The 14,882-nt window shown below is 26.6% G+C and overlaps 1 protein-coding gene across 2 annotated transcripts in view; it reads left to right on the forward strand.

Annotated features, from left to right (window-relative positions):
* LOC112594573 (cyclic nucleotide-gated cation channel alpha-3) overlaps positions 1–14,325 on the forward strand; it is a 104,244-nt gene extending 89,919 nt beyond the window's left edge. The window contains exons 4-13 of one of the 2 annotated variants that reach the window (XM_025339419.1): positions 2,248–2,776; positions 4,089–4,736; positions 9,889–9,903; positions 11,522–11,662; positions 12,003–12,155; positions 12,238–12,375; positions 12,446–12,625; positions 12,722–12,893; positions 12,978–13,099; positions 13,178–14,325. In XM_025339419.1, coding sequence (XP_025195204.1) covers positions 2,248–2,776; positions 4,089–4,736; positions 9,889–9,903; positions 11,522–11,662; positions 12,003–12,155; positions 12,238–12,375; positions 12,446–12,625; positions 12,722–12,893; positions 12,978–13,099; positions 13,178–13,413 — 2,334 coding nt within the window. In that variant the 3' untranslated portion in view covers positions 13,414–14,325. The remainder of the gene's footprint in view (positions 1–2,247; positions 2,777–4,088; positions 4,737–9,888; positions 9,904–11,521; positions 11,663–12,002; positions 12,156–12,237; positions 12,376–12,445; positions 12,626–12,721; positions 12,894–12,977; positions 13,100–13,177) is intronic. The other variant, XM_025339420.1, reaches the window with a different exon arrangement.
* The last annotated feature ends 557 nt before the right edge of the window (positions 14,326–14,882 follow it).

Below are 14,882 nucleotides of genomic sequence, written 5' to 3' on the forward strand. Positions count from 1 at the left end.
TGTATTTTATAAGTTACTAGACCACGTTTTCCACCACAACGGAAAACTATGCCGTATGTACGTGCCCGGATAACTTCTAGAATGAGTTGTGTGGGGAGTTAAAATAAATTTTCCCTGTGAATTCACTGTCTGGATACCATTAACCACTACTATTCTTGTTGACCACTCAAATAAAAACATAGACGCGTTATTATTTATTTTTTCAATACAGTTATTTTCGTGTCATGACATTTGTATTAGAAAAGATAAATTACTTAACAAAAATATCAAATGCGAATCAACTCTAACGTGAATTTAACATACATCTACTAAAATAATTTATTTTTTACGGTTCAATATATTGTAATCATTTTATTATATCAAACCATATTAGATCTACAATAGTAAAGCAATTTTTATTCTTAGTAAAAATTAAATATCATGCTTCTTACTTTATTTGACCATTTAATTTAAATAGGATAAATAAAATATTGACATTTTTCATAGGTACTGTTATTGCCCTTTGATTTAATTATAACTGAGTAATTTTTATTTATGCGAAAATAATAGGTATACACACATCTAAATACCTGTAGGCAGCATATAATCATTTTTAAATGAGAATTTAATGTATCGAAAGTTTAAACTTGGTGAATAATCTGACCATGTTCCCATGTTGAGTAATATTGTATTTAAACATTATACCATTAAGGTTAATTTTACACATATTCCATTTCAAATATTGAGTACACTAATTATTAATATTTAATAATAAAAGGTTATAAAGAGAAATGTAAACCACTATGCTGGAATTCAATTATGTATCAGTATTTCGTAATACTTTTGCCTATTATATATTAATATTTTACTACACAGTGAAAATCCAAATACTAAAAAAATATTAAATGCGTTGGCATAATATATTTAATAATTAATTTAAAAAATAACGCTATCTTCCCGTTTTCTTTTATGAAACTTTGAAGTATATAATTACAGTTTTTGTCATTAAATGTAGAATTAAGACAACATTTTCTAAATTATTACTACAAGAAAAAAATTACTTACTCTTTGCTATTCTCTTTGTATCAGTAAAATTAGTAAGAATACTGACATCGGAACCAACGCACTTTGAGAAGTGATCACGCTTTATCAAACTTTTTGAATCTACGAAAGAAGTAAATTGGTTTGTCTTTGATCATTTTGTTCGGATAACAAAAATTAGTTCACATTCTTTTAAAGGAGAAATGTATTTAATCTAAAATAGTCACTTTCAGCTATCAAACGTAAAAAAAATAAAACTAAATAGATCAACATTATTTAAATAAATAGACACATATTAATACTAAATTAAATCACATGGTCTTGAAAAGAAGAAACGAGTAGTCTAAAAAGGTTTTCCAAATATACGGTTATGAACACTAAAATATTAAATAATTTGTACACTAAGGGAAGACAAATAGGACATATGCATAGAGCTTCGTGGTTCTTATTTAACACATTGATCAATAATTAAAACATAATAATTCATTATATTCAGAGATTTATTTATAAAATGTAATTGTAAATAATTACGAGTATATTGTATACTATAACATTTATTAATATTATATTATATTAATTTTTGATATGATAAATCTAACTAATAAAGTAATTGCTAATGAATATATAAAAATTAAATATTGCTCATTTTTTATATTGATGTGACTGGGTGTGATAATACTTTTATATTTAAGCTTAATATTCTAATAGTAAAATTAATAAATGTGCTTATGGCCAGTGATTTGGAAAATAAAATTTTATGTTAATCGCAGGTATAAATAAATTCATGTTGATACGACGATTCGAAAAGTTGTTTAAATGAAATACATTATTTATAATTAGCGTATATGTATTATAATATATACTATATAAAACAAAGTATGTATATTAAATATAAATATTTCACATACCGTTACTCCTTATGGACTATTATATTTTAATAAATAGGTTGAAAATATGGGTCATGAAAGTTTTAAAAATGGTGGTACAAATTTATACTTATTAATAGCATATTTTTTTTTACTTTTTAAATTTCAGTAAGGTCCGGTGTAGCTTTTTTTAACATCCTATCAGTTGTCTCTAAATGACATTATGTCCAATTAGCCAATTAATTGCATTTAAATGATATCACGTTTAGACAGCCACGTTCATTTATTTTGTCCCTTTTCACGTTTAGAGATGAGATAATATAAAATTTGTTTTAATTATTAACCCGTTATATGTATGCAGACCTGTTTCTCCCACTCTCGAGACTCGTTGACGCCAGTTTACACAAATCAGACTAGCAGTTGTCTGCCGGGTGGCATAGCCAGCTCGGATTCGGACATAGCGGCTAAGGCGGGCGGAAAATCGTCCTCCGGACAACACCGTCCAAGCCGGGTCAACTTTGATGGCCCCAGTGCTGGGGTAGGTGACGGTGGTAGCGGAGGCGGTGATGGGGGTAACGCCGGAAGCGGAAGTGCTTCAAGCGCGACTGCGGCGACAGCGTCAAAAGGCGGCGGCGGTGGCAGCACCACAACTGGTAGGGCATCATACAACAACGCTCGCGGTTCTATCTGTTTCGACGGCGGCCGGCAAAAGAACGGTGGCCCCCGGCAGTACAGAGACCGGACGTCCGATCGAGTCAAGGGCATACGATGGTCGTTTGTGTTTGACCCTGCCGGACAGCTCTGCTACTACTGGAATATGGTTGTGTCCATGGCGTTCCTCTACAACTTCTGGGTGATCATCTATCGGTTCGCGTTCAGCGAAATAAACCGTAAGTCTTTGTTCAATGAGAAATATTTAATTAACAGGTCAAGATTAAGCTATCTAACCCGATTCAAACAAATTTCGCCGTATTGAACAAGTTTAACCAAGAAAAAAATATCTATATTAAACTACTCAAATACCCGATGAAGTCGTGTTCCAAAAATATAATATATGGAATCGACGTTTGAATGAGTACACGAATACAATACGTAGATTGGTAATAGCCATAAAATATTTGCCTGTTCAATAAATTTTACGCAAATAAGAATATTTTGTTGAAAATTGCTAACACTGATACACAAAGCTTAATTTTAAACTGAGTAAGACTTAAATTATTTTTTCTGAGGCCCAAAAACCACCATTACCTAATTTATGAAAATGAACTTAAAACTTACAAATGAATCAGAAGATGGCTTACCTAATTCATAACTTAATTCAAAAAATATCTCTATAGGAAATCGAAAATGCACAACTACAATCACATATCAATCTAAATTAATAACCAATAAGATAATATTATACTTTTTATAATATTATGTCTGGTTCTAACATCTGAAATCAAAAAGTAAAATACAAACACAATGCTCACTTTTTTTTTAAATATCAACTATTATGAATTAATAAAAAACCTACCATATTACTACATTTATATTTATATTAGATTAAATACAACCAGTGTCACTACATAATGTAATAATATATCAATAAACATTTTACTTTTTGTTTCGATAAATTTTTAAATTATATTATTTGATTTTAGTTTATGTTTGATAAAATAAATATAATATAATATGTTATATTGATGAACAATTCGGAAACCATTAGTATCTCATTTGTATTTTAATTGTATTATGACTCACCCGTTCAATTATGTAACTTGTCAAGAAAAATTTAACTTAAAATATATAATAATTCCAATCTTTTTTAAACTAATAATACCACTTGAATTTTAATTTGTCATTGAACTCAACACTTTCAAATGTAAAAAGATCTAACTATTTATCTGTTCATTATGGATTACATCTTGTGCCAAATTATTTCTAGTGACTTCGAATTTAATTGAACCATCAATTTAATTTGACACAAAGTCATTATACAGAATAACCTTAATTTCCAATTCATAAGTACATTTGATATATTATAAACATTTCATGTATAACGGGACTGCGTGATACAGATGACAGTAATCTGTTCCGCCGCTCTTTTAATATCAAATGTACTTCTGTTGTAGTCATAATAGCATATGATACCATAAGTACTGCATGTATTCCTATAAAAACAATAATAATAAAAATGAATATACAAACGTTTTTTCACAGGTAACACAATCGTGGTTTGGTTTTGTTTGGATTATATATGTGATCTGCTTTATGTGATAGACATATTATTTCACTTTCGCACGGGTTATCTGGAGGACGGTGTACTGCAGACAGATGCCGCCAAACTGCGCAACCACTACATGAACTCGACTACGTTCTACATAGACTGTCTGTGTCTATTGCCGTTAGACTTCCTATATCTGTCCATAGGGTTCAACTCCATTCTCCGATCATTTCGGATAGTGAAGATCTACCGGTTTTGGGCGTTCATGGACCGGACCGAACGACATACCAATTATCCGAACCTCATCCGATCCGGCAGCCTCATCCACTACTTGTTGGTGATATTTCACTGGAACGGATGTCTTTACCACATAATCTATAAAAACAACGGGTTCGGCAGTAAAAATTGGGTATACACAGACTCGGATACTGAGGAAACGGATACGGTTAAGCGATACCTCCAAAGCTACTACTGGTGCACGCTGGCGTTAACCACCATTGGTGACTTGCCTAAACCCAGAAGCAATGGCGAGTACGCGTTCGTAATATGCCAGTTGCTATTCGGTCTTCTACTGTTCGCCACCGTTCTCGGTCACGTAGCAAGTATAGTGGTGAGCGTGAGCGCGGGTCGTAAAGAATTCCAAGGTAAGACGAAAACAGTAAAAAATAATAAATTACTCAATCTTTTACAGTACAAATATATATCAGTAGCATATTTACACTTAACATTGGTCAACTTTTTGAATATTTCTTGAACATTTTAACTGAAAAATATTGATTTTTTAATTTATTTAATGGTACCTTGACAAATTAATGATATTAGATATTATTAAAAATACATATCAAAACCAATTCCCTTAATTAAGTGATTATCTAACCTATAACCTCTCTTAAATATGCCACTGGTACTTTTGGCTTAAATCTAATATTAAGTATCAAATCTACATATATACACCAAAATCATAGAACCTAAATATAAACTATTTATATTATGTACCTCATAAATTTAAATCTTAAATCTGTACTTTGGACCAAAAATTATGCATAAAACATTTTAAAAAAAGTTATGCACCTTGTCATAAGCACTTGTAAAAAATAAAAATAAAATACTTAACAGATTTCAAAAAATAAAATGTAATATATAATATTATATTTATACACATTAAAATATTACGAGAAGTTTTGTGATTATTTAAAATATTTAGATCATTTTAATTTTAATTTTAATCCCTAATGATTTAATCAAATCAGTTTTACATTTTACTTAAAATATTACGTTTATACATCTTGGTCAATTTAAATACCTAATTAGACCTTACTATAAGTTCATAGTAGTAATTTATATCTTATGATTAACAAAATATAAGTCTGTCTAAAAGATCAGTTATTTAAATTTATACAATAATGAACTCAATGTAAGCACTCTACACTTATATACATTATATACCTTTACAAAATTAAAACAAATATTGTAATAATTTAACCGTTAAAAATAAAATAATTTTGTACTTTTTTCTTAATACTTATTGATTACAAAAAAATAGGTTATTTATCGTCTTAAAAAACAAATAAAACCTTTCATTTTTATTAAAAATGTAAATTTCATCAATAAATATGATAAAACTAAAAATTAAATATGTATGATTAATTCTCATTACGAAGTATAGATACTCAGCTCAAAAAAACGATAAGTTTTCTATATTAAAGCCCATTAATGTTAGGCTAAGTAATGATCGTCGTCACAAGAACGCATTATAAAAGTTGAGGCTTAATGGTCCGCAAAAGGGTTTCCAAGAGCTTTTAATCATTTTCGTATTTTCAAGCACACTGATCATAAAATGATTTTTTCTTCCAAATGAAACGCTTAAAGAATTATAAAAACTATAAACACTCGTTTTATTATATTTACGATAAAATTGTTCATATTTTCAATTGCAAAACGGTGACGTGAACACAAATGTTTATTTTATTTAAAACCGTGAATATATATTAATAACAATATATAACTTACGCACACACTTCATGCTTAATATCTTACATTAGTTGTAATAATATGTAGAAAACAAAATAATATGTAAGGACCTTTAATTTTATCTCTAATAATTAATTTATCAGTTGAAAAATTACCACTTAGACTTAAAACAAGTGAAGATTGCAAAAAGTAACTTAGCTCACATAAATAATAATATTATTTAGTTGGTAAATATATTTCTTTGAATAAAACGTATTCTATTGAATATAAATCTTAAATTATTATAAATAAAATGAATTAAATACGCTTTGTGTTACTCTCAATCAAAATATTGCGTAGGCGCAATATTATCCTTTAGTGATATAATGTATATATTTATCAATGCTTATATAATTCTAAACAACCAATTCATAATGTTGATATAATATTATCATTCATAATTTTTTAATTTTATACATTCATATGTATTTATTATTGATTATTAAATCAAAACTGTTTTTTTTCAATTTTCAAGAAATTATTTATCTACCCAGACTTTAAATTTCAGTTAAATTAATAAACTGCATATCACAATTAATTAAATAAAATATAAATATATAGTTTTAAAAACAAACATACGCAACAGTATATACCTACAACTGAAATTTATTTTACATATTATATTTAGTACCGACTTTAACACCTTATATATTTAGGTAAAGTGTACATCATACTGATAAAAATAAAAACATACATATTAATATCGTAAAAAAATATTTTTCCTTTTTTTTTTTTATTCTAAATCAACGTGATTGAATTCAATATTTTTATAAAGTTATAAAAAACAAAAACATTCTGATCACATCACATTAAGTCACGCTTAATATTCTCAACTAGTTACAGCTAGGTTTCAGTTATACAGAACGGCTATCAGCAATTTAAAACGATTAAGTCTTCGTAGCTGATGAATTAAGTTATTTTATTCTTTGATATGAGCATAAATATGTGAGTAAACACATACTTTTTTTAACTTAAATTTCTTACATTTATAACTACCTAAATCATGAAAACAAGTAATACTCGTGACGATGTATAAACAATAGATGTATTATTACACGACACAAGCAGTCATACGTTATGTAAAACAATATAAAATAATGTTATAATCTTTTTAACCGATCTAGAAAATACGTCGGTAACTGTAGCCATTAGTACACATTTATTTTAGTAAAACTTTTTTTGTTTTTTTTTATATTATACATAAACATAATATTCAGTTTTTTTAAGAACTTCTAAGTACATATTACTGTTGGATTGAAGGTCCGGGTCTAGTGTTTGTCAAGTTTGTTGAAGGATATTAATATTTTTTCTTGTTTTCTCATTTTTACAGAACTCTATGATAAAGAAATAATGTGTTGATAGTGTATTCGATCTGCCTATCAGTACATAATACACATGTGAATTTTTCTTGTTTCGTCATCAGGTAACTGTGAGATTCATAGATGGTTCATTATTGTTTCTTCTTTTTTTGTAAGTTCTGGATTATGCCATATTATGTTTTTATTTAATTTAATTTTCACTTTTTTTTTTTTTTTATCTGCTGTTAAGAATAATTTGTATACTTTTATTGCAGGACTTTTTTTTTAACAAAAATTAGAAACCGTTTTTCTTCACTCACTATTCATTTTTCACCTCAAAAAAGATTAGTCTCTACTTTTTTTCTAAACATTTTTTTGGACTAAGACTATGTATTTTCTCTTTCAAATATTATAATTTATTAATTTAATAGAAATTTATAATAATTTTAGGGACCAATAGCCTCAATGGTTTTATTATTGTATAATGAAGTTTTATTAACAGAAAAAAGACTTTTAACTATGTCGACAATCTTGTAACTCTAATTAAGTTTAATGAATTAAAACATACGTTTCAAATTGTTTATCAGTTATCGATTATTATGAATATTCTTATGATTATACACAGACTAGCAAACTTCTACATAGACGTATACTCACGTATATTCTAGACTCTAGAATAAAAGTCTTTGTGATTATATTACAATATATACCTGGGCTATTTTACTATTATTTTAATATCTAGCGTAGGGATGTTAACTAGTGATTATCGTGTAGGTTGTATTTAACAGTTCTTGTATTTTTCTTGAACATTAATTTTTGATGTGTCTAAAGAACAATATTTAAAGAAGTTATTCGTAAAAAAATTTAAAAATTGGCAAAAATGTCAAATATTTTTTAGTGTATAAACCAAAATCAAAATCTAGATTAACACATTGGCTGTGTTGCTTAACTATTTGCCAAGCTGTAATAAACATAAATAAAACTGTTTTATATTCTAACAATTTGTTATTTTGAAAATGGGAAAAAATGGTCAGATAAAAATTTGCTTATCAATTTTATTGTTTCTAACCATAACGCTGTGCCTAGAATTCATAAAAATAAAATTACTACCTACTCGTATTCCTATTTTACTAACTATGTAAGTTTTTGTGACCATCATATAGTTTGGATGTGAAATGTGCATTTGACAGTGACTAAAAGGTGGATTAACTAAAATTCAAATTTCAAACGTACTCCAGAGGCTACTATAATTATTATATTACATCGTTATTATTGGAAGATACAATAATATTATATTATTCCAAGCGCATCGTATTCAGAAACCATAGTACGAGACGATTCGGTCGTGCAAGCAAAGGCAACGGCTCTAACTGCAGAAGCAGCTATAAATCTTAATTTTAATCCGTGCGTGCACCCGGTGCTTATATATATATATATATATATTTATAGTTTACTACAATATACATAATAAAACTAGATTAAGTCGCTCGTGTGACGACAGAGTTTATAGTTATTCGTGGCGTCGGTGGCGGTAAGAAACATTTCGCACGCAGCATGATTTTGAATTAAGGTAAACCTTTACAGCAGAGTTTATTGATTTTGTGTTTGTATTTTGTTTCTTTTTATCCCCCTCTGGTTTCTTATTTTTTTATAAACACACGTTTGCAATTTAAAATACTACTATATGCGTGTACACAACCACCTAGCGAATTTAGAGTAAGAAGTAAGAACATCGTTAATAATCGTGTTATCCCTAATATTCGTTAGCTTTGCTATTGCAACAACTATTATTTAAAGAGTTAAAATAATGTAGATGTGTGAACGTCAAATGCTTTTGTGTTATTATTAGGTATCACGTTTCGGAGATTTAATTGAAACAATTATTCTGAGCCCAGAGAATTTATAATTTCTTACAGCTCATTTAATTAAACAAAAATATTACATTTGTAAGCAGATATTAGAAAAATGTTAAAATGTTTATGTCAATGTATGATTTTAAAATTTTCAAAAATTTTGAGCTAATAACTATTCTTATATAATGATCAACTCTATAAGTGTATGAATGATCAAATCATTCATATCATTAAATAAATATAATGACAATATTTTAGCATCTACAGGTGCATAATGTATTAAATAAATGAAAATTATATTAAATTTAAAAATCTGTTTTATAAAACACAAATTCAAATATATTTTATAGGTATATATTAAAGTATAATAGTTATTTACTATGGTCTATAAAAAATAAGTAAAATTTTAAGAAAGTAAGTTATTTGTGTTTAAACAACAGTAAAATAAATATTTTAAGAATGGTGTAGTTACCTTATTCAATAAATGTAAGTGAATAGATTTTCATCTAAAACTCAACTCATAGAATGTAAAGAAAAATATAAGTTATATTTTTATCACAATTTTATTGTTACAACTAAATCAATTATTTTTTTGTTTTTTTAATCATTAATACGACTGTAATTTTATTTTGCAGATGGTACTGCTCAATGTAAGTAAAGACATGTAATGTTTACAAAACTATTAAATTATTATTTTTAAACGTATTTCTTTCGATCTGTCGTCCAATATTCTACCTATCTACTCGTTATATTGTTTTCATAGTGTTTGCTATCTAGACTTTACTTTAATAATGTTACACACCTTATGTTGAATAAAATTGTCAATTTCACTTATTTCTAAATCACTAAAATATATGACCAGCTGGTTGAATATGATTTTCAGTTAATTTTTTATTTTGCGTTGTCTTGTGTTCCAAAAATAAACAATAATATGCTTTTAGAGAATTTATCTTATTTATTCGGTTTAATAAGCACTTCAAAACCTCATTATTTATTTGACTAATGGTTTTATGCTTTTCATTTTATCTATAGATGTCAAATTTGTCTATATTCTGGATGATTAATATGTTCTACTTTTTATATTTGGTCAACAGTTGAAATACGGTCTATAAACATACATATTTATTATGTTATTTTACTCTTAAAATACGTCATACTAATGATTTCTAAAAAACTAATTTACCTACAAATTTAATATACTGTTTTAATCGTAAACACTAATCATTTCTAAAATAATTAATTTTTAAGATATTTTAATTTTTGAAAATGAAAATTATAAATGATTCTCATACTGTATAGTAGTTTTTCTTATTTTACACACATAAAATGTAACAACAAACATGTTTTTATTTTTAAGCTACCTAAATTTTTATTTAATATTAACTTTAAACAAAACAATGTTGTTATTAAACTAAATATTTTTTTATTTTTTTATTTATTGATATTGATCTGTAAAAAAATTTTAAAAAAATGATTTTTCTCAAAATAAAAAATGTTTGCTGTTAATAAAACACTTTGTTTGTCCCTAATTTACTAAAAAAATTTATTTAGTTATATTTTTTTCTAAATTTAATAGAACACTAAACATATAAAAATATAGATAGACTACTAGATGTTTAATGTATATTGTTAAATATTATATTTTACATATATTAAATAATTTTCCTAAAAATTATAGAAAGTACCTATTTAACTAAATTGGATGACGGTTTTTATTTTGCAATACTTTTTTTTTTTATATACAACAGGAAAATTTTAATCATTATTATATGTAAAATAATATTTTGAATGCAAATGTATATGTCAATAATTATAGATATATACAAACAATGTCATACATACTATATTATTTATCTTCTCTTGTCTCGTGTATGAACTATTCATATATTAGACATATGATATAATACCCAATTAGTTGTCAAGCATGATGCTCGTATCCCTGCATTAATGGTGCTTAAAGTAAACAAAAATTACAAACAATTATATGTCTTTACCTACTTGATGCATTCCGCTTATGTTTATTGATTATATTCTTGTATACTTTACTATATTACATTTTATTAATATTAGACTAGGGTAGCTTTATTTTGTCGTAATAATTATCAAAATGCAGCTAAATCAGCTCATTGTGTAAAGTGTACGATAATATAATAATATTATTAAATAGATAAATCAGTCAAAAACAAATTTAAATATAACTTGCATAATCGTAAAAGCATATTTTTATTTTTCAATTATATATTCTGATAAAAATTGTTGTTTTTTTAGCAAAATTGGATGGTGTTAAAACTTACATGCGAATGAGAAGAGTACCGAATCACTTGCAGACCAAAGTGATTAAATGGTTTGACTACCTCTGGTTAACGCAAAAATGTTCAGACGAAGAAAAAGCCATTAGCTGTTTACCGGGTAGTTATTAAATACATTGTTTTGTTTTTAATTAAAATTCACAAGGTGTGAGAAATTAACATCACGTTTTGTTATAACTTTTAGAATACAATATACAAACTGTTTTAATATTATAATATACAACATTGAGTAACCTTATAAACAATCTTTTAATAATAAGAAAGGGAACGGCTTGAGGAAACGATAATATTTATTATCGTTAAATCTATCGTAATTATAATCTCAATAAAATAACTTATACATACAATAGTCATGCCTTAATTTTTTATTTTTATAATTAAATTTTAGTATATTAATTTAATAAAATTAATGATAATATATAATATTATCGTTTTTATAGATAAACTAAAAGCTGAGATCGCTATAAATGTACACTTGGATACACTGAAAAGGGTAGAAATATTTCAAAACACGGAAGCAGGATTCCTTTGTGAACTGGTGCTGAAATTAAGACCCGTGTTGTTTTCTCCAGGGGATTATATATGTAGAAAAGGTATTTACCAACATTTGCAATCAATTGAAATATTTAAGTGTTATTTTTGACATTGGATTGATTAAATTACAATTAATTTCAGGGGAAGTTGGCAAAGAAATGTATATAGTCAGTAGAGGGAAATTACAAGTGGTCACCGACGATGGTAAGTCGGTTTTAGCAGTACTTCGAGCAGGGTCATATTTTGGAGAAATCAGTATACTTAATATGGGAACAGCAGGTAAATATTTTCATATGTTTAGTGCGTACATGTATTTGTATGTGTGTAATAACACCTTCGTGTTTTACAGGGAATAGGCGGACTGCTTCAGTCCGGTCAGTAGGCTATAGTGATCTATTCGTTTTATCAAAAAAAGATATGTGGGATGTGCTCAAGGAATACCCTACTGCCAGAATTAGACTAGAAGCGATAGCTACTAAACGACTGGAAAAGTACAAAACTGATCCTAGTCCAGACGATAAATTAGAAGGTGAGTTGAAAATCACAAAGTGTTTGAATACATTAAGTGTAACTGTTTATAACTACATAAATTATTCGTAATAAAATTTATACTCTATTTGTATAGGATTAGTCGGAAGGCGATGTAAGTCAACACCCGGGATCGTAGAAAGCCAAATTAAAGTAGAAGATGAAATGTGGTTGCAATCTAGCGAAGGCCTTTTAAGGCCAGCGGCTACATTTAATAGTAACATTAATAATAGGACTTCATTCAGTCCTACCGCAAGTCCAAGTTTCAGGTTAGTTACAATTAGTGTTAAAACATGCAAATATTTTTCAAATTTATCTCCTCAATAAAACAAAATAATATTATTATGATTTAGATCAAATGCTGCAGCTACTTTAGAATCTCCTCTGTCTAGTAAATATTCTCTAGATCAAGAACATCACCATCACCACCATCATCATGTTCAAGATGCTCAAAAACCACAAGCGACAACTTCAAGTAAATATAGATTTTATTATTTTTCATTGACATTATTTTTTCACGTTTATTAAAATCATAATACATGTTAAATATTAGATACAAGTAAAGATGCAACGATGGTGTCCGCATTGGAAGCAGAAATCAATAGACTTCAAGAACGTTTAATAGCAGTAGAAACAGAGAATTTATACCTCAACAAAAAAGTTACTCAACAACGATGGGATATGGACCATAGATTAGCTGAAATTGAAATGCAGATTTGTAAAGACGTTGGAAGTAGTGCAGATAGTAGTTGTGATGATAACGAAAGAAACAAAGAGTCAATCATCTAAGAAATTTTTCCAATTAAATTTAAAAAAAGAAACAAATTAATCTGCACTAAAGACTGACGTCAATATTATATCGAGTTGTAAACTGTATTTATTTTTTTTTCAATTACCAGGGTGAAATTTGTAGAACCCAGGAATTTATAATTATTTTGGTTCACATAATATAAATAGATGTATTTATTGATAACGCATGTAAAATTCAGGCTCAGTAAACATATTTTGTAGAACCCAAAATAAAAATGTTACAACCTCAATTATTAAATTAATGATGGCAAAATTAATCAAACAATTATGAACAAAGTAAATAATAATTAAATAAAAATTTCTCTACATAATAAACTATGTGTGTATGCATACTTATTAGAAATTCAGTCATAAGATATTTGCATGTCATCCGCAAGTTAAGATATATATAATATGTTATAGGTATATATCTAAATACATGATGTCATGTAAATATTTAATATAAATAAAGACATTTTGAAACTAATACTGATCATGTAAAATCTAAGAAAAATAAAGAATTATTTATTTGAAACCCACCAATGTGTTTTAAACATCAATTATTTGTTTTTGTTTTTTTTGCAATAACAATTGTTAACTTATCAAAGTCATAATTATATATTATATAGTTGCAGTATTTTCCCTTATTGTAATTACAGTAAGTTTCTATACAATTTTTATTAGATAAACATTTAAATTATAGGGACCAAATGATTAAATCGGTTAATGACTTTGTCGTCTACATAGAATCACAAAATCAATAATATATGTAATTTAAAAATTTCTATTTTGAGTAATTATTTTCAAATTTTAGAATTCCTACAATTTCCTATAATTATGCATTTGTTTTTTTTTATTATTAAAGTTGTTTAAATAGATACAATTTAATGGTAACACACATCTGATTAGAAAAATAATGTACTATGAGCTTTTTTATACATATTTTTTAAACATATACCATATATTATATCACGTGCATATTAGTATTTATTATTTATTTAACACATGTTTATTTTCATTAAATTGACATAATTCTTGTATTCTATAACACTCGAGCTATAGATACACGAGCTTGCTCCTTTTATGTCATTAGGCCAGCAAATACTACCATATAGAGAAATATTGTACAAAATGTTTATGTGTGAAGAAATATATTGTAAATAATATATAATAATATATTATATTATTGTCATTATTAAAAGTGTTGATTATCTTGTTGCTTTATTATTATTATAAAGTTAAAACTCTTATGCAAAGTGTCCTCAAAATTGATTGTGATGAAAAATTAATAATATTTAAAACAATACATGAATAATTAAAATTGTTATATTTAAATACATTTAAGTAAAGTAATCAAATAATAATTTTAAAAAGTAGGTAAGTAAAATTTATTTAAAATGTGAAGTTATTTTTCTAGCGAAACAACATTTATATATATATTTAAACGGACAAAAAAAATCATAATTTTG

The sequence above is a fragment of the Melanaphis sacchari genome, unplaced genomic scaffold (assembly GCF_002803265.2).
Source record: "Melanaphis sacchari strain LSU unplaced genomic scaffold, SCAv2.0 Contig23_pilon_pilon, whole genome shotgun sequence".
Lineage (NCBI taxonomy): Eukaryota > Metazoa > Arthropoda > Insecta > Hemiptera > Aphididae > Melanaphis > Melanaphis sacchari.